Here is a 20,094-nt window from a genome sequence, read left to right on the forward strand (position 1 = left end):
AAGAGGCCTGCAGAGTCTGAGGTGTAGATTTTGGGCACTTTGCAATTTATCTGAGCATTTTCTGAGTTTTCCACTTGTAAATAATGGGCAATTGTTCGATGGGCAACAACAACTGCTTCTCTAAGATCACTGCTAAAATCTTTCCTTCTTGACACCGTGTTAACGCACACAGACCAGCACACTGCCATAACTTTTATAGAGGTGGTCAAATTTTCAACTAATCAAGGGCCTTTTGCTTGATTAATTGATCATCAGCAGAAATCAAAGTGAATAATTGGCTGCTCCTGGCTGCTACTTACCCTCTTAATTACCATGTACTCAGTGGGTGTGCTTATTTTTTCACACATTGCTTCTTCTTTTTAGCTTGACATGTGTTAAATAAAAAAATAAAAGAATTCAGGAACTGTAATAAGCATGATAAGCCAAGGATTATCATAATTATTCTAAACCCAAATGAAAAAAATTTCACTTTGAAACATGTGGAAGACCTGAACTTGGCTGTTTGTGTTAGTACCATGTGGTAAACCTGCCACAGTGTGATGTGAGGATTATTTTCCTTATTAGCTTGGCACAAGAACATTTCAACCTTTGTTACAGTACAGCAGCAGATTTCTGTCCTCTGTGGCTGCTTCTACTTAAATAAATGACAGTAAAATGAAAGAGAAAGCATTCCGATCCTTTTTTAAGCAAAATGATTAGTTCAGCAACACTAAATTTACATTAAATGTCCTACAATTCAAAATTATCTGATCATGTAAAACTAACATGTACTTAAAGTGTGACACACAATCTATAGCTCAAAGATTTATATAACTAGGCATTACATTGTGTGTTTTTCTATCCAGGTATGCTTTTACACTATTGGCGACGTGTTTGGGATCACTGCTGAAAAATGAACATATTGCAATTCATGTTTTCCAGATGGTACTCTATGCCTTTCTATGTTCATAATTCCATAAATTTGGACAAGATCCCAAACACCACTGGCTAAAACGCAGCCCTAATGCAGCCCTTTGCTGGATTTTTTCCCTAATTTGTAAGGACATTAATTTCAGATACTCTTCATCTACTGAACTGTACTTTTTTTATTTGTTTTTTAAGGACACACTGCACACCATGCTGATATATACCAGGTTTCGACTCCCAGTGCATTTTCATAGTAATGCATACACAAATCCAGAGTATTTGTGCTAGCATTTAGCAAAATAAGCATTTCTCAACTGATTAGAAGATTTGTTTAAAAAAAAAGTATTATATGTAGTCAGTGTGTTAGTATAGTGATGCTGATGTTCTTTATCCTCGCAAATGCTGTTCAAAGCACTTTTTTTGATTCTGTAAAAATACAGATTTATGTCTGTCAGATTGTGTTATCTTTGGCATTATTCAGATTCAAGTAAAGAAATAAGAACAAATGATGTGGTTTTATAAACTGCTAGTAACAAACTACATAAAGATAAAACACCTTTGGGTTTTTTGGCTAAAATGTCTTTTATATGCAGACACAACCATTGTTAGGTGTCGTGTTTATGCTTACATTATTCATATGTCAGTGTTTAGTGGCTAAAACGTAGAAACGTTCCTCTGAAAGGGTTTGGTATAAGAACAGGGCTGAAAATGACTTTTTTTTTTAAGAGAAAAAGTGAAAATCTCTAAAAGCGTGGAGAACTATTTCTCAAAACTACTATCAAAGACAGAAATCAGGCTCCTTGGAAGTAAAATATAAAGAAATGATGGTTGGCTGAAGACTTCTGCACAGCACTGCGCCTTACTTTCGTGTTTTTGTTTGTTTGTTTGTTTGTTTTAACAAATACATGTTTCATCCGGGAAGCGGACTTTGTTCTCAGGCATGTTACATTTTAACGTTAGGCTCTTTACGCCTTTTTTCGCTTCCTTACGCATGCGTAAAACCAGTTGAAGAATACGTAACTGGCGTAACGTTCACGAGCCAGGCTAGCAGTGAAGGGTTTTGTGGGTCATGGGGGAGGAAGGTAAATAAAAGCGGGGAGCTAATAGCACTCAGCGACTGGTTTCGGACGGTTACTGGAAAATTTGTTCGGACGGAGGTGTGAGAGCGGGACAAGAGAGGACATACCGCCGGAGGGAGGGACTGTCGCTCGGATACAGCAGTAGCTGTTGGCGGTGAGGTGAACAGTATGCTTCCCGTCTATTCATGCTTCTTCGCTGGGTGCACACTACGGGAGTGATCTCTGCACTGGCCCTACTGCAGCTAGCCAGCTAGCCACAGCTGATATTTTTTGAGTTCCGGACGGTCGTGAGCGTCCTCGGTTTCCCTTTAGGTTTCATGAACAGCACGCTAGTTACATAAATACCACAGAGTATCGCTTATCGAGCTAATGTTGCTGTTTGTAGCTGAAGCTGCAGTTAGCTCCGAGCAGCTCTATTTTATTACACAGTGCACCCAGAAAGGTAACAATGCAGGCAGGTGTGTTTAGTTGATATCTATAACTAGTGGACTATGTGTGACAAAAGCAACCTTCGCCTATTCTTATCGTCTCCGTGGATTTGTAGTCAATAAACAGGTGTCATAATGGCCCGTCTTTGGTAGTGTGTGTATTAATATCTGTGTCTGATCCTCTTACTTTGACCCTAATCATAATACAGCAGCCATTTGAAGCGGTGGGACTAAAGTAGCCTTTAAATCTTCAGCCTAGACAGCAATAACAACAGTCCACCTGTAAGGTGTTGTGTAATAGTCACTGAAGAGTTTTTAGGTAGACGCTCACATGCGAGATTAGGAAGGGAATTAATTTTTATGTTCCTCCTCTCCAGGGAGGTCAACAAATGTAATTGATAGGGGTCATTGAAGTTCAGCAGCAGTTTCATACATCTGGGACTACATTTCAGAGTGAAACAGCGTCACGGTATTGTTTATTATTTTGCTTTTAAATGCTTAGGTTTAGGTGAGTAATCATCAGATGGAGCAGGATCAGTTGAAACGTTTGCAGTTTATTCTGTTATTTTAGATCTGATATGGAGTATTGTGCAAACATGCTGCTCTTCATTTCGTTATATTTTGCTTCACAGAGGAGCCAAACATTCTTGTAATATATTAAAGTGGTCTTGAACACAGTAATTGTACCTGACCAATTTTTTAACACTGACCCACTATCCATCATTCAAGCATATAAAAGGCACTTAACACAAGTGATGTATCAGTCTTGTGTCAACTATAGTACAAGTAGCTTGGCAAAGAATAAACTGTATCATCAGGCACTTTACTAGCAGCCTGTAGCAAAACACATCATTTCTTTAGATTAATTTGAAAAATGTCAATGATAACAGTCTGATATATCTGCAATAGTAGTTTTGCTTCAACAAAGTAATTCCCAAAGTGCTGTTAGCTGAGTGCTTGGTGTGCAGCAAAAATCCAAATTGAAAGTTTTGATTCAAACTGTCGTCAGTGTGGTACAATGGTGAGTATGAACCTTTTTCCTCTCTTTCGGGCAGTGGTGCTGGGATCTTGTCAGAATTGATGGAATTTTAAACACAGAAAATCCATCAGATTTTGCCATTTAGAAAGCATCTGATTGACAGCAGCTTAATTCACTGCCTGGATAGCAAAACACTATCAGTCATGGATTGTCCTCCCCAGAGCATCTACCTCAAAATGATTAAAGCAGTTTGGGATCCTCTTGACAGAGAACAGAACAAAAGGCAGCCAACATCCAAAGAGGAAAACTTATCCTGAAGACCACTTAATAAAATTATAATAAAGCTTGCATAACAAAGTTCCAAATATTAACTTTAAGGCTCATTAGAGTAGTACAAATCTTGTTGGGGTGTTTTTTTTCTCAGCTTATATTCCATAGTTCAATGCATGTTTGCACATTTCAATAAATCATGTATAAATAAACATGTATTTTGAATTTTCCTAACAAAATATAAAGAAATGAGGGGTGGCTCAAGAGCTTTTAACAGTAATGCATACAAATCCAGAGTATTTGCGCTAGCGTTGATCAAAATAAGCATTTCTCAACTGATTAGAAGATTTGCTTAAATAAAATAGTATTACATGTAGTCAGTGTGTTAGTATAGTGATGCTGATGTTCTTTATCTTCGTAAACGCTCTTAAAAGCAAAAATCTCCTGAACGTACCAGATGAGTTAAGTGAAACATGCTGTGGATGCCTGTGCCTGCTGAGCCATCATATTCTCATTATTAATGGTTCACTAAGAGCCAGAAGATGAAATGAAAAACAGCAGATGGAGCTTGAATTTGTGCACGTTTCATGAGGCTATTTGAGCAGCCTGAAGATTTCGCTCGGCCTGTCAGCTTTTAAAGGGGTCAGGAAATTGAATAATTATTTTTAGATATGATGGAAGGGACACAAAACAACGTGAAGGACTAACTGAACTTAAAATTACTCTCTGGTGCCGAATAATAATAATAAAAAAAAATCTTTCAGGGTTGAATATGTCAAGTGTTAAAAATTAAAACATTTTATATTTTGGGGGATGGTTTTTCAGTTATTGGTGCATAACTGTTTAGTTTCTCTAATATTTAAGTTTCTAATTAGAAATTGGACCTCATACTGGATGCTTTAGGATCTGCGTCTTTTAATTGTTCCATTGAGGTGCTTCACTCTACATAGTCCATTGCATGACTATCACAGTAAAACTAAATATGAAAAAAGAAAATAAATGGTAATAGATAAAATGATAATTGGATGGCGTGGTGGTGCAGTGGTCAGTGGTGCCATCTTTAAGCAAAGTGGCCTTGAATCCACCTGCTGACTGGAACCTTTCTGTGTGGAGTTTGCATGTTCTTCATGGTAAATGGCCTGCATTTGTATAGCGCTTTACTTAGTCCCTAAGGACTCCAAAGCACGTTACACTACATTCAGTCATTTACCCATACACACACATTCACACACTGGTGATGGCAAGCTACATTGTAGCCACAGCTGCCCTGGGGCGCACTGACAGGCGACACATTGGTGCTGTGGTTTGCTGCTGTTGCCTCACAGCAATAAGGTCCTGGATCCAGGTCTCCTGGAAGCACCCCATTCCAAAGACGCACATGTTGGCTTAACTGGTGATTTTAAATTAGCGTGGGTTATCTGTTTCTGTGTTAGCTCTGTGAGAGAGGAAGAATGTGGATGGCTTACCCAATGCAGGGTCATAGAGTGGGCGTAGAGCCTTTTCCAGCTGATGCCGAGTGAGAAACAAAAAAGCCAGTCCATCACTGGGCTAATAATAAGTAAATAAATTAAAAAAACTGCACATTAGGGAAAAAAGAAGACTAGCTACAAAAATATTTTACACTCATACAATAAATAAAACCAACTGAAAATAAATGTATAGAAAATGTATTTCGTTTTAGGGCTTCTCACTGAGGAGCATTTGGTGCAGATGTTTAGTGGGACTGGAATTTCTTAATGTTTGTAAGACAAGTATTTGTATTATATCTGTTCTGATCTGCCACCAACAAAAGGAACAAAAACAGTGAAACTAATAAAACCTAAACTGAAACTTTACATGGAAAAAAAAAAAGTAAACAGTCAAAACTAAAGTAAAACAAGCCAACCCATTCGGGGAAACTTAGTGAAGCTAAGCTGAAGACAAAATAAAAGTGTAATAAGTCTCTTCTCATAGCAATACTTTTCTTGAACACAGACTGAATACGAGTGGTTCATTTATTGCTCTTCTTCTCAGTTTGCAGGTGGTCTGATTGGGTTTGCCTCATCCTTGTGTTGCCATGGCGATGCGTGAGTTGGTGGAGGCAGAATGCGGGGGAGCCAATCCCCTCATGAAGCTGACCAGTCACATGACCAAGGAAGGGGGGCCATGGCGGAACGCCACAGCACCTCCAGTGAGTATTTTGTAAGACATCAGGCCCTGAGCTCTGTAGTCTACACGATATGCTTAGAAGTTTGGGGTCACTTAGAAATGTGCCTGTTATTTTTCAGTCTCTTTATTGATTTTTAGCAAACTTTGGCTTTGCGTTTCAACATTAAATTAATAAACACTCATTTTTATCTGTGAGGAAGAGCCTGAGGAAGGAAGAGTAACTTTGTTACTTTAAAAGTAATGAAGCTTTCCAGCAATTCCTTCTGCTTCTTTTTACTTAACATCTCTGTTACCAAACAAACAAATGAGAGAGAACCTGCCTCATCTCGTGGGAGCTTTTCAGTCCTGACAGGAGATTCTGGTTAAGTAACAAATATAATTAAAAGTAGTTGGTGTAGCAGGTGTGAAATACCATTAACAGCTGTAGCCTTGCTCTTGGGTTTGTCCATGTTCTGTTACTCCTGCTAATGAGGGCCCTTGTTTGCATGACGCACAGCAAAGTAATTACAGAACAACATAGAACTCAAGTAAGTAAAATTTTACTAATATTGGATCTTTCAAGATAAAAATCACAAAGTACCACACAAAAAAATGCTAGAACATCAAAACAAAAGACGAAAATATGAGTACTCAGGTGTTTGTCCATGTGGAACTCTGAAAGTCAAAACCAGAATCTTAATAATAACAGTAACAATTTCCGATTGCGCGTGCAACTCTCCATCTGCGTGGACATGAGAGCAGATGTCCTTAAAAGTGCTCAAAATGGACTGAAGCTAGAGCAAGGCCCCAAAACAGAACCCTGTGGCACACCGTAGACTAGAGACAAGGAAAAGAACCCGAACTAAGAAGCAGCCACAGAAAAGGAACATTTATACAGATACTGACAGGTATTATGATCTGCTCCAGAGGAGAGCCCAGATTCTTATCCTATTGAGAAAATTGAGGTGGTCGCCATTGTCAAAGACAGAAGGCAAGTTCTTCATCAGCAAAACAGAACATTGTCCTGCACCCACTTTGCATCGAGATGCTTATAGAAAAGCTCCTTCTTATGAGTAACTGATCGAGCTTTTTGAGTCAGGATCTGAACAATATTTCCTGGATCCATGCTTTTAACTTAAAATGCAGAAACTGTATCAAAGCATACAGTAAATGTATAAGAGTGCCTCTGCTGCAAGAATACAAGATTTAACACAATCTGTTGTAGGGCTGTAAATTTAAGAGTATATCTTTCCTTTTAATTAGAAAATCTAACAATGTTCTCTGTCACCCTTGTTATATAGCAGTTTAAGAGCTAATTGGCCTTTAAAAATGATTAATATTAAGTTCCAGAATTTTATGTGCAGTTGGCACCAGGTTACAGCAAAAGCACTAGTGTTGCTTTTGCAATAACTTATCTTAATATATTTTCAAGCTCCCTGTGACCTTTATCTCTGGAGCTGCTTGATTTAACATTTTTGTGCAAAACATTTTGCTAAGAGATACCATACTTTATTATTATTTTTATTTTTTTTTGCAGATTCATCCCACTCCCATTGAAATTGCAACTGAGGAAGATGTAAGTGATTTTCTTTCAATTTTAATGATTTGCCCTAAGACTGTACAGTATATACTTCAAGTTTATACCCTAAAGCCAAAATATTTAGGTTTCCTCAGCATATACTCTAATCATTAAAAGTTACCATTAGATTTTATATAAAATGAATGTTTTTGTTCCAGCTCGTTAATGAGTTCCTTCAGGAACCTCCACGCCCTCCACAGACCTTTGACATGGGTCAGCTGCTGGAGGAAATGCAGCAGATTGACCAGCAGAGCTACAGACAAGCTCCACAGAGAGGTGCTCTTCATCATTATTTGATGAAGTTTAAAAGATTTTTCTAAACCTTTTTTCCAGTAAATTTGAACTTCTTTGTATTTCCTTGTCATAGCTCCTGATGTGGCAGCGCTGGCCCTCTCTGGTGACTGGGTGGAGGAGTTCCTCCAAGGCTCTGATTCTGCCTCCGCCCCAGGGCTCATCACGCTCGGCGATGCCGCAGATGCTGATTGGACGAAAGAATTTATTGCAGAGGCAGCAGGTGTGTTTTGTTTTCATTGCTTTTCTTGGCCTTCTGCATTTTTTGCTTAATGAGTAAATCCTCTTTCTGCCGTTATCATCACTCTGTCTCATATCATCACGTTTTTTTGCTCAAATCAGAGTGAATATCTTTAGGACAAAGTCTTCATAGTGTAGCTGTTCTGACACATGAACTCTGGACAGTGTCAGCAGAATTGCATCCAAGCTTCTTTCAAGGTTGTCCTTTCACACATGTAGCAAAAAGCAAGAGATGATCTACTTTAAAATCTACTCACTGCTAAAAAATAACCTGTTTGTTGAGAGTGCTGAGAGTCCACCGAATCATTACCTGCACTGTTCTCACACGCGTTCAGGCACAGGCTGTTTAAAAGGAAGCTGACAGTTATAAACCATTTAATGTCTGATCCAGCAGAATCAGACGTTTGAGTTCTCACATGCAGCTCTGTTAGGCGTCTACAAAGGTTTTTTTAGACGCATTGCATGGGTGAAAACGGCTTATGTCATTATTACATGTTTGCTGTGTTTTCAATTTTTCAATTTCTCTCATTTTTAGATCCTGGCCGCTGGGCAGAAGAGTATCTGGAGCAGTCTGAGGAGAAGTTGTGGCTGGGGGATCTTGGAGACAAGGCAAATGAATGGTGAGCAGGGGATAGAGCCGGGGGGTGGAGGGGGGTTATTAGCACTGCATTACATGTAGAAAATGTAGGCTAGACATGTGAGGGAGAATCAAGGAGGACAAGAGTGCTGTTGGCAGAACTTAAAGCACTTGAAAAACTGTGATAATGTTCTCTTCTTGGTGAGTGAATTTTCTATTTAATTGTTAAACATTTAACCTGATATTCTCTTGTCTGACAGTGTTGAGTTAATCCATTAAAGCTCTGGTAGAAGCCAGGGAAGCAGCTGAACATGAAGTGAAAGCTGATTTAAAGAATCCTTGTATAATCATCGTTGTGCACTAGTCTCTAAATACGAGAGTGTAAAATGCAGTTTATATTTGAAGTGATTTGTTCCAACCTACAGTACTGTGCAAAAGTCTTGAGCCAGCCATCATCATTGCTTTATATTTTATATTCTATGAAATATTGGAAATGGGTGTCATTGAAACATCTGTAAATATACATTGAAATACAGAATATAAGTTGAAAATCGTGTGTACAATTCTAATGTGCTTGAAAAGCAGTATTTGCTATGACTAACTTCATTCTTCAACACAGCTTGAACTCTTTTAGGCAAGCTTTCTTATAACTTCTTTAAGTACTCTTCGTGAATACTTCTCCAGGCTTCATGAAGCACATTCAAAGCTCTTCTTTGGATGTTGGCTGCCTTTTGTTCTGTTCTGTCGAAATGATCCAACACTGCTTCAGTAATGTTGAGATCTGGGCTCTGGGGAGACCAATCCATGACTGATTGTCTTCCATTGTATGGTTTTCTATCCAGCTGTGCTTTTACTGCATTGGCAGTCTGTTTGTGGCTGTTCTGAAAATGAAGCTGTTGCCAATCAGAAGTTTTCCAAATGATTGTTTTCCAGCCCAATGGTGACACTTTTTTGTGTCACCCTGTTTGCCTTTCTCCCTGTTTGCTTTCCTTATTGGCTTCTTGATGGCTACCTTCCATCTGAGAACATTTCTGATGAGGCTTCAGTGAACAGTAGAAGGTCCAGATGCTTTTCTGAGGTCTTTTCTGGATTTTTCCATCTTTTTTTAAGGACACGACTTCCACATACTGTTCATTTTCTGCTTTTTTTATGCCTAGGCCTTATGCTAAGTTTCCAGTTAATAGCTCTTTGGGAATCACCTTATTGGTACAAAAATAAAACTATTTTATGTCGAAATGAGTGAAAAAACAGCAAATGATCAAAGAAAGGCTTTGAAAGACCTTCAGAAAACCCTGAGAACTATTGTTCTAGACCACTTTAAAACATCATGGGAAAGTCTTGCTCAAGATCTTCTTCTAGTTTTATAGCATCAAATTTATTTATTTTTGTTTTTTTATTGTTAATCTGACAGGACTAAGGAGTATCAAGCAGAAGACGAGCTGAGGCAGACAGCCAATGAGCTTGTCTCAAAGGTTGATGACCCAAAGTTACAAAACACAGAGGTGAGCAGTGTGTCATTGTGACACCATAATACACATCATTTCCTTTTACATGTCTATCACCATGTTCTTTCACTTTTTTCTTTAACTCTTTTGTGGACTAGGTCCTTGAGACTGTAGCATGTGGTGCACAGATGATTTTTGTGGTTTTTAATGGCTTTTGTCTCAGTATGGGAAGAAAGTTGCTGGTTTGGGAAGAAACTAGCATTACTGGTGTAAAACTGATGAATTGGTAATAGTAAATGCCTTTTTTTGTTGTAATTTGTTTTTTGTTGTTGTGTAGTTCCTGCGATTCATTAGGCAAATTGGCGAGGGCACTGTGACAGTGGAGAGCAAGACAGACAAACAGCTCACAGATAAAGCTCAGGCCGAGAATGCTCAGAACTGGGCCTCCAACCTCAACCAGGTACGAGTCGCAGCCCACTGAGGAAAGGATGGTTACAACTGTGAACACTGTATATTGGGGTAGAACATTGGTTCACTGTTGCCCAGTATAGGCTAAGCCTTGTGACTCATCACCCCAGTATCTGATGCAGTGTAAAATTTTCCACAAATGTAACCAGAAGCAGCCACCAGTCTGCTTGTAATATGAGTCTCCAGGCTGCAGTGTTGCAGATGGAATTTGTTTTGCAGAGAAAGGGCTCTCATAACTGTCAGCTTCTCCTCTTGAGCATTTAGATTTTAATGTGCACGACCAAGATTTGGGGTTTTCCCATCTTGACGTGATTTTCCTTTCGTTCTGGATTTCACAGAAGGTGCAACTTCATTGCTTTGTATTCGACCAGTTCAGGCAGTAAAAGGCTGATGCCAGATCGAGTTTCTCTCTAAATGTATTTCTCTACAAGACGACAGATACAAAAGTACGGAAGCGTAATGCTTTCACTTGACTGAATTAATGAGAGATTTTATAATCCCAAAGGAGCCTTATTGATTTGAAAGCTTGGTTTCTTGAGCTATAATACTGCTGCAGACAGTTTGTCTGCTGGATATTTCATGTTTCTCTTAGACCAGTTGAACCAATATGGCTTCAGGATGTAAGACGATGCATCTAAAATGCATTCAGACTGGCTAAGTGGTGACTCAAGAGACAAAGATTCCAGTACCTCCCAATGTTTCCAGCATAAACCAAGAGAAAACTGTATTAAACAAAGCACGGGGCATTACTGCTTATGAAATCAAGGTTTCAAATTAATAGAGGCTCTTTTGGAATTTTAAGGTCCGTCACAACAATGTTTAACTGCTAACGTAGCTATCATGGGGGAAAGGTGAGGTATACTCTGAACAGTTGGTTTTTAAGCTGTATCTTTGATCCAGAAAAACAAGACAAAATAATTAGTCAAGTAAATGCATAACATTTCTGACTGCATTCAAAAATACACACAACCCCCCAAAAATATAGATCAGAGTTAAATATCTTTAACCCACAAGTGACTAAAATGACCAAATAGGTTCTTTTAAAAATATATATATATATATTGTTATGTTTGTGTTTATGTCAGAAATTCTGAACTGCTGTGATGTTGTTCTATTCAGTCATTCTGTATCCTGAAAAGGTTAGGTTTAGCCTCAAGACTTCTGCAGCAGTAAGTCTTGCCATTTTAGGTTTATGATCCATAGTTTGCTGCAGAACATTACAAGTATGTAATGTAGTGATTAGAACAAACAAAATCAACACATATAATATTTAAAATGCACATATATTCAGTTATGTTATTCCTGCTATATTAATGGGCTAATTCCTGAAACAAAAGTTTTAGAAGAAGTCTATTTAAAAATTCATAGTATAAAACATACAGCACAAAGAAATATACCACTGAGGGCATAAATGAATCATGTAATTTGAAAGTTAAAAATACTCTGCAAAGCAGCAAATTACTCATAATTTTCTTAGGGATTTTTAAATTATTCTGATTAAATGAGTATAAATAAGAAGGTATGGGTTATTTTATTTTATTTTTTGTACCTCCTAAGTTGGATCTAGAGATTTGTTAGTAACTATTTTTTTTTTAAATTTACTCATTTTTACTAATCTAGTCAGAATTTTGAGAAATTGGGTGTTTATACTCCTGCCTTGAATCTATGATGTTTTTACTGCAAAGACTTGTGAAGCTCTATGCTGTAACCATGTATCTCCATAAATGCATCATCAACACAGTCTCGTTTACTAGCGCCGTTTGGGCTTAAGCTTCTCTGGCTACTTCTTCTGTTGCCTTTTTTTTTTTTTTTTTTTTTTTTTTTCAAATCGACTGTAAGAGAGGGGATCTTGGTTGCAAAAAACAAACCAAAAACAATTACCTCAAGAAGGTTCCTGTGACAAAGTCTGACTGTGAAACTGCTTGTTTGACAGGTGGTTAGCCAGTGAGTGTGCAGGTTCATACCAATGATAATCCTCTATTTTAAAAGATAGCATCACTATCATTATCATTTGTTTAAATTCAGTATGACCCAAAATAAGTGACTGGGCCGTAGGCTCTAAATAGATTCAACGCAGAAGTATAAATTAAGCTATAATCTGTACTTTAATTTAATCTTTTGTAAGTCCAAAATTTGACCTGATATCTCAGTTTGCTTTTTTTCTGCTTTACATCTGTTTCGTGTTCTTTTCCTGGCCTAAATGGCTTCCACATTATGTTGTGCATGTGTAGCTGTCAACCATATTCATGCTACATTATGATTACATCTATGCCATCGACCTCTAACTGAATTGTGCTTTTCCTATTTTTTTTTTATTTTGTTATTTTTATTTTTTTAACCTGCCTTTGAATTCTTGGCTTACCATTACCTCCATTAACACCTGTTATTCATCTGCTCCTCTTGATACTTCAAATTACTCCTTTTTTGCCCACCCCTCCAAAAAATGTTTAAAAATCCTCCACACCAACTCCTCCTCTTCCTCGAAACATTGTCCCGTTCCCTACTGCCACCCCTCCCTCCGTAGTTCCTGATGAAGACGGGGGGAGGGAGTCTTCCCCTGGAACCCCCAGAGGTGAATCAGAAGATTGAGAAAGTAAAAGCTAAACAAGCAGAGCAGTGGGCCAGAGTCGTCAGGCAGGTACGACCTCTGTGGTCACGGCAGCTATCCATGTTTTATTTTAAGCTGCAGTTGTAGTTACTTATTTGTATGTTTTGCTACCAGTGTTAACGATTTCGATCTTACCCATCCATTCAGATAGTCTCAGATTACCTGCATCTAGTTGCTGTTTAGTGCTTTTACTGTCTTAGGAGAAAACTGGGAGTTAATTAGGAAGGAGATAAAGGAAGCAGTACGAGAAAAATGGTTTCTTCTGTGTTCTTCCAGCTTTCATTTCTTTACTCCTTCACATTCACTCCCCTCTATATTTTTCCTCTCTGAATGCCCCGGTTCTCCGCTTCTAATAACAGTTTTCTCAGCCAGCGCATACAGATTCCTATCAACCACTGCCATTGCTCTTCATTGTTATTCAGGTGTCAGAGGAGTCTGCTGAAGCCTGGGTAGACGAGTTCGCTACATCAGGACCTGATTTTCAACAAGCGAAAGCCGCAGTGGAGGTGAGGCAAGAGTCTGTGACAATAAAAACCTTAAACCCAAAGCCAAGTATAATAAGTAGTATTGTAGAGGTTAAAGCACTGAGTGTCATCGGAGTTGAGGTTTGAAAATGGAAACTTTCCTGAATGATTGGCATGAAGGTGCCCTTGATTTTTTTTAAAACACCCACAAACTTAATCCTGTTTAAGGAACGAAAAAAATATAGGGCCATTCTATAAGGCATCATCGATGCAGCAGCGTCTTCCAGTTGAAAAAGGTCAAAGTTATCTCCAATACGCTGTGAAGTAATGATGCGTGTCTGTCATTTTGTCAGAGTGATGTGGATTTCTGGGAGAAGCTGCAGCAGGAGTGGGAGGAGATGGCAAAGAGAGATGCAGAGAGTCATCCCTGGCTGTCTGACTTCGATCAGCTACTCAGCACTTCTTACGACAAGGTATCCATCAGCCTGCTCAGAGCAGGCGTCTGCTGCTATCTGTTTTGTGTTGCAAGATTTCAGCATTTTTGTGCATACAGCTATCGTGCACAATGTCAAATGTGTTCCTGTGTTTCATATACCCTATTAAGTACTAATTAAAATCATATACACACACAAGTTCTCTGAGCAGTTTCGATGTTTTCCTTGTTTTCATTTGCAGGGTTATCAGTTTGAAGAGGAGAACCCCTACTTATCACACCCGGACCCTTTGTCAGAGGGATTGAAGAGGATGGAGGCAGGGGACATCCCTGGTGCCGTCCGGTTCTTTGAAAGTGCTGTGCAGAAGGAACCAGACAACCAGCTGGTAAGACTCTGAAAGGCTGTGTTCTCATTTGCATTACACTTCTTTTTTTTTTAATTCTTAGAACATCCTGTTATTAGTTAATATAACATTGTGGGCCAAAAGGTCTCCCTACTTCTAATTTTAGCCATGTTTTTCTCCTGCTTCCAACAGAAGGCCCTTGAAATAATACCATGTGTCGTTTTTTTCCCCATTAAATTGCAGGCTTGGCAATATCTGGGAACCTGTCAGGCAGAGAATGAGCAAGAATTTGCTGCCATCAGCGCCCTCCGCAGGTCAGAAGTCAAAGTTGACTAAAACATGTAGTTATTATTATTATTATTATTATTATTATTATTACTCTAGATGTGGGTGTTGTCTCTTGTCTCATCAAATGTAGTGTATAGTTTTTGTATCTGTAAGCATATAAAACAAATTTTGCATATAAAAAAAATTTATTTTTCCACCACAGAGACTATGTTAAAGTGAGGATAGATTTTTGTTAAGACCTTTTTAAATGCATACTAATGTGAGTGTCACCTCAAAAGAAATATTTTCAACCAGGAAAGCACCTCCATATTTTAACACTTGTCGTTGCAAAGAAGAGTTTCTTTGCCAAATGAATAGTCGGGTTTTTTCTGTCTGACTACTTCTTTTTATTGCCACCATTCTTCCCATAGGTGTATAGAGCTGAAGAACGACAACCTGACTGCCCTCATGGCGCTGGCTGTCAGTTTCACCAATGAGTCACTGCACAGGCAGGCCTGTGAGACTCTTCGTGACTGGCTAAAGCACAATCCAAAATACCGCTCTGTTTGGGAGCAGAGTGAGCGCGAACGCTCCAAAGACAGCTCCAAAGAAAGGGAGAAGGACAGAGAGAGGTTCGGGTCATTGCTGCCAGAGTGAGCATCACGCACGTTTAGGAGAATACAAATACAAAGATACCGCTTTCTCTTTGCCCTTTCCTTATTGCTTTTCCCTCGTGCAGGTCTTTGTATACCGACGTCCAGTCCATGTACCTGCAAGCAGCCAATGTTGACCCTACCCAGGTGGACCCTCAGCTTCAGTGTGGTCTCGGCGTCCTCTTCAACCTCAGTGGAGAGTATGACAAGGCAGTGGACTGTTTCAGCGCTGCTCTCTCCGTCACTCCACAGGTTGGTGAAGAAGCCTTTGTAGAAATCCCAATGGCTTCATGTCATGTGCTCAGTTTCTGAGCTCTTTCTTTGTTTTTCTGTCCCCATAAGGACTATCTGCTGTGGAATAAGCTGGGTGCCACACTAGCCAACGGAAGCCGCTCAGAAGAGGCTGTGGCCGCCTACAGGAGAGCACTGGAACTGCAGCCTGGCTTCATACGCAGTCGCTATAACTTGGGAATCAGCTGTGTAAACTTAGGGGCACATAGGTGAGACAACAGTGCTGTTTTGATGTGTATTTTGCTGGAGAGTCTTGGCATGTAAAGAAGTAAAATCTTCTTTAGATTAAATGCATAATCCTCCTGAAGCTGGTTTTTATGATAGGGGAGTGTCAAGGTTTACTCATTTTGTGGTTCACAACCTTACCACTGATGACCTGAGTGTGGCTCTCTTAACAGAACAGTTTCCTGATAGATGTGGAATTAGTCCAGCAGTTTACATTTACATAAACTTTTAAAAAACATGTTATGTGAAATCAGCATTTGATATTCCCTTTTTAAATTGTCTTAAACACACTGACATTCTGCTGCTTACATACACATCAAATGCTTTCTGTGCCTTTTCAAATTCTGTCAGATTGCTACTTTTGAACTTTAGCAATTTTATGCTGCTTCCCAGATATTTTTACCTTCCACTAGGGGGCAGTTTATAGTTAAATCTGCCGCCTAGTGGAAGGTATTTTATAGCCCCTTTTACATTAGTACCTACTCCGATCAACTCAGCACGGTTCACCATGCTATTCAGGGTTTTCCATGAGGCCATAGAAACTGGTACCAGGTACTTTATTAGTACCTGCTCAGCCAGGGTTTCAAGCGATTCAAGCAGGTACTAGAAGTTACGTCGTCATGCTGCATGCCACCGATTGTCTCGTCAGTAGCATCACTCAATGAGTCATAAGTGCATCTTGTTCACGAAAATTAAAACTGCCATTTTTGAAACCAGCAACGAGGGAACCAGGTCACCAGGTTCCCTGATGATTTTCTGATGATTGCTCCCACAGTTGATTTTTTCACACCAAGCTGCTTGCCTATTGTAGATTCACTCTTCCCAGTCTGGTGCAGGTCTACAATTCTTTTCCTGGTGTCCTTCGAAAGCTCTTTGGTCTTGGCCATGGCGGAGTTTGGAGTCTGACTGGTTGAGGCTGTGGACAGGTGTCTTTTATACAGATGATGAGGTCAAACAGGTGCCATTCATACAGGTAACGAGTGGGGGACAGAAAAGCTTCTTACAGAAGACGTTACAGGTCTGTGAGAGCCAGGGATTTTCCTTGTTTGAGGTGACCAAATACTTATTTTCCACCCTGATTTACGAATAAATTCTTTACAAATCCTACCATGTGAATTCATGGATTTTTTTTTTCACATTCTGTCTCTCACAGTTGAAGTGTACCTCTGGTGCAAATTACTGACCTCTGTCATCATTTTAAGTGGGGGAACTTGCACAATCGGTGGCTGACTAAATACTTTTTTGCCCCACTGTATATTCTTGGCTCAATGTCCACCTTTGTTGTAGCGTTCGTGTTGCATATTAATTACGTCGCAGGATGCCCAGACGCATTGCTATGGCAACAAGCGCGCACACTGGGTTGTAATGGAAAACCAGTCGATCCGAGTCGTAGTGATCTGTGGCAAGTAGATCAGAGTAGGTACTAATGCAAAAAGGGCTTATGTGATACAGTTAGACCACACACAAAAGATGCTACACTAGACCAGACGTGCAAGAAATCTAAGAAATCTCACAAAGGTTTGTGTTGATGATGATTGACATTCACTTTATAAGATATACCTTCAGCGAGTAGCTGGAAACATTCCTCAGACATTTTCGTCTGCTTCGAAATGATTCCCTGACATCCAAGAGGTGCTGTATTGGATTGTGATCTCTGATCTCTTGTCAGCAGGTCATCTTCGCCATGTCTAAAAAGCTAAATGTTGCTGCCATTTGGCTGATTAGATATTTGCCTTATACAGCGCTTAACCAGGTGTACTTAATAAAGTGGCCACCAGAGTGTACACCAGTGAGAAATGGACCTAATTTGCAAAAGTGAACTTAGTTTACACAAGTTTTTTATTACTGTTGCCTGTTCAGGTTGATATCAGCACGTTGCAGATTGAACATAAATCCATCCTGTTCTCTTTTTTAACTCCACAGAGAGGCAGTGGAGCATTTCCTTGAAGCTTTATCTCTCCAGCGCCAGGCTATAGAGGATGGAGCGAGAGCTCCAAGGGGTCCCGGAGGAGCTGCGGCCACTATGATGTCCGACAATATCTGGTCCACCCTGCGCATGGCTCTCAGCATGATGGGAGAGAGCTCTCTGTACGCTGCGGCCGACAGGCGAGACTTGGACACCTTGATGGCTCATTTCTGCCAGAGAGAGGTGGATGGTGGGACTGAATGAGAATCTGCCAGGGGAGGGCTCATTGAGTGTGAATGTTTTTTGCTGGGAGGTAAATGTATGAGTGACTGAATGAAGCTGATTGAATGGAGGAATGAAGGGGACATGGTACAGCTAACGGTTAAAAGAAGATGATCGAGGAACACACTGTGAAGTAATCAAAGTGCTCATCATCATCATCATGTGTACATGTGTGTTTAAAAGTGTTGCAGTATCAGGCTTCACCTGTAGAGAAGCAGGCAGCAGTAATCCAGTCACGAACTGTTTCACACGTTCAGCAGTCACTGGATTTCCTCCTTTGTTGATCAAGAGAACCAGACTGAATGATTTTAACTTGAAAATCTTTCTCATAGAAGAAGAGAAACAAGAATAAGCATGGTTTAATCACTAATCTGTTCACCATCCAGCAATGTTAGTTTGTGTTAAGACACTCAGTCCTCTCCCTGTCTTTATTCATAGATTGGTGGCCTCTGAGTTTATTATTACTGTGTTGATGTTGTTCCTACAGCATCTCGTTAACTTTGCTTCAGGACCACCATTGCAACTGGACAATCACATTGTTGTATTCGCTTTACAACTTGGGAACAAGATGTACACAAGAGTCTGGTAGGGACAACGCTGTGGTTCATGAATGGGTGAAACATAAGACTTTCACCCAGGAGACTGAGGCTTGTAGTCCTTGTTCATTTGAGACTTAGTGGACTGCTTTTCATTTTGAAAAGTATTTACTTCAGTCACTTTGGTTAGGTGTATAAAATGATCATGTTTTCGGTAGCAAAAGATGTTCTTGTGTTCATATTAGAACTTTGTGAAGGCAAGCATCTTTTTTTTCCCCTCCCCCCTCAGGTGCAAAGCTAAGCTAGTGTTTTGTACACTACAAACCCTGTTTTATCAATTCACATGCCTCTTCATACAAAGGACTGGATGAGCCAGGGGTCTAACCAGGCCTTCCAATTCGCAGACGACTCGCTCTACCTCCAGAGCTGCAACCATCCCTGATTGCAACGGTGTGATTGATCAGTGATGGTCCTGATGGAGGAACAACACAGCAATTATCAGATGTGTGTACTCTCTGCGGTTATGTATAATCAAGGTACAAGACCTCTGACATTAAAGAGTGCTGCTTATGATCCAAGGTGCTCAGCAGGCGGAAGGATTACAGATTATGCCATTTCAAAGTAGAAATACAAGTCATAAGTGCTACAGCTCTTTTTGTTATACTTTATTTAATTTTTTAGTAATCATTATCATGCCAGGATAATGAACTGATAACCAGCGGGACTGTTACTCAAATGATAAGGTGTGTGTGTGTCTCTGTGTGTGTGTGTGGGTCAGGTGAGAGACATTATGTCAATGAGAGTGGCTTTTCTGGGTTCCGTGCTCTTTTAATATTGCTCCTGTAAAACTACTTGCTTCATTGTAAAATAATGCTCTATGCCATACTGTGTATTGTAACATAATTGATGCACTATAATTGTTTTCAGGCTACTTATATCCTGACAGCAATGTTTAATATAATATTCAGCAATAAAAGCTTTGATTCCAGACATCTGTTATTATCCTTTTATTTCAATTTGGACCCCCTCTAGTTGGTATATGGGTTGTTTCATGGACCTATCGACTAATTTGCAATTTAAATGTTTTGACTAAATTAGATTTTCATATTATAGAGCAAGATGGCTTTATCAAAATGTCAGCTCTAAGAAGTGGGAAGACTTGCCAAATCAGCAGGGCATTGCATTTAAAGTTTCCTCAGAGTTAATAATGATTTTAATTTGTTTAACACGTTTTTTGTGAGTAATGCAAAATTATTAAAACTTGTGAAATACAAAAAGCTGTGGCTTGGGAGGTAGTGCAGGTCATCTGGTCTACAAGTTTAAGGATCTTCATGCAAGATACTGATCCCTGAGTGGTCCTGATGATATAGTACAGCCTGAAATTTTCAGAGCTCATACCAATGACATTGGCTCATTCATTTAGGTTTTTGTTGAGGTTGTCAGGAAAAAGTAACCTGATTTCATGATTACTTGGTGCTGAACTGCATTACATTTAATTCAGTTCCTATGTTTGTCTGTTTGTTTTAATCCACTCCCTAACATACAGGTACTCAAAGTAAAAAATCTAAATTGAAATGCTTTAAAAAAAAATTTGCGAAATCTATCTGGAAATCTGAAGGGTTATAGCAAGCATTGTGTTTTTAACATTTGACTATCATTGTAATTTATGCGCAGATTTTATTCATTTTCACTTTAG

At 39.4% G+C, this 20,094-nt stretch overlaps 1 protein-coding gene across 5 annotated transcripts; it reads left to right on the forward strand.

The window, feature by feature from the left end:
- Positions 1-1,921: 1,921 nt before the first annotated feature.
- Positions 1,922-19,386, forward strand: pex5 (peroxisomal biogenesis factor 5). Of its 5 annotated transcripts, none has more exons than XM_085178076.1 (17): positions 1,922-2,144; positions 5,676-5,832; positions 7,327-7,365; positions 7,527-7,644; positions 7,736-7,882; positions 8,435-8,519; positions 9,888-9,978; positions 10,259-10,381; positions 12,914-13,027; positions 13,420-13,503; positions 13,815-13,934; positions 14,137-14,280; positions 14,482-14,552; positions 14,937-15,158; positions 15,245-15,410; positions 15,501-15,658; positions 17,598-19,386. In XM_085178076.1, the coding sequence occupies exons 2-17, from the start codon at positions 5,719-5,721 to the stop codon at positions 17,842-17,844; spliced, it is 2,043 nt and encodes a 680-aa protein (XP_085034202.1). In that variant the 5' UTR covers positions 1,922-2,144; positions 5,676-5,718; the 3' UTR covers positions 17,845-19,386. The 5 variants fall into 5 exon arrangements, with proteins under 5 accessions (XP_085034202.1, XP_085034201.1, XP_085034203.1 ...); XM_085178075.1 differs by having other exon boundaries at positions 1,922-2,139; XM_085178077.1 differs by having other exon boundaries at positions 1,922-2,139; positions 5,683-5,832.
- Positions 19,387-20,094: the final 708 nt, after the last annotated feature.

Source organism: Neolamprologus multifasciatus, chromosome 11 (genome assembly GCF_963576455.1).
Source record: "Neolamprologus multifasciatus chromosome 11, fNeoMul1.2, whole genome shotgun sequence".
In the NCBI taxonomy this organism is placed as follows: Eukaryota; Metazoa; Chordata; class Actinopteri; order Cichliformes; family Cichlidae; genus Neolamprologus; species Neolamprologus multifasciatus.

Excerpts from the sequence above, each read along its gene's own strand:
- pex5 (XM_085178076.1), top strand. The coding sequence starts at position 5,719 with ATGGCGATGCGTGAGTTGGTGGAGGCAGAATGCGGGGGAGCCAATCCC. Across the intron at positions 5,833-7,326 it reads GGAACGCCACAGCACCTCCA|ATTCATCCCACTCCCATTGA; the intron begins GTGAGTATTTTG and ends TTTTTTTTGCAG. Across the intron at positions 7,883-8,434 it reads ATTTATTGCAGAGGCAGCAG|ATCCTGGCCGCTGGGCAGAA; the intron begins GTGTGTTTTGTT and ends TCTCATTTTTAG.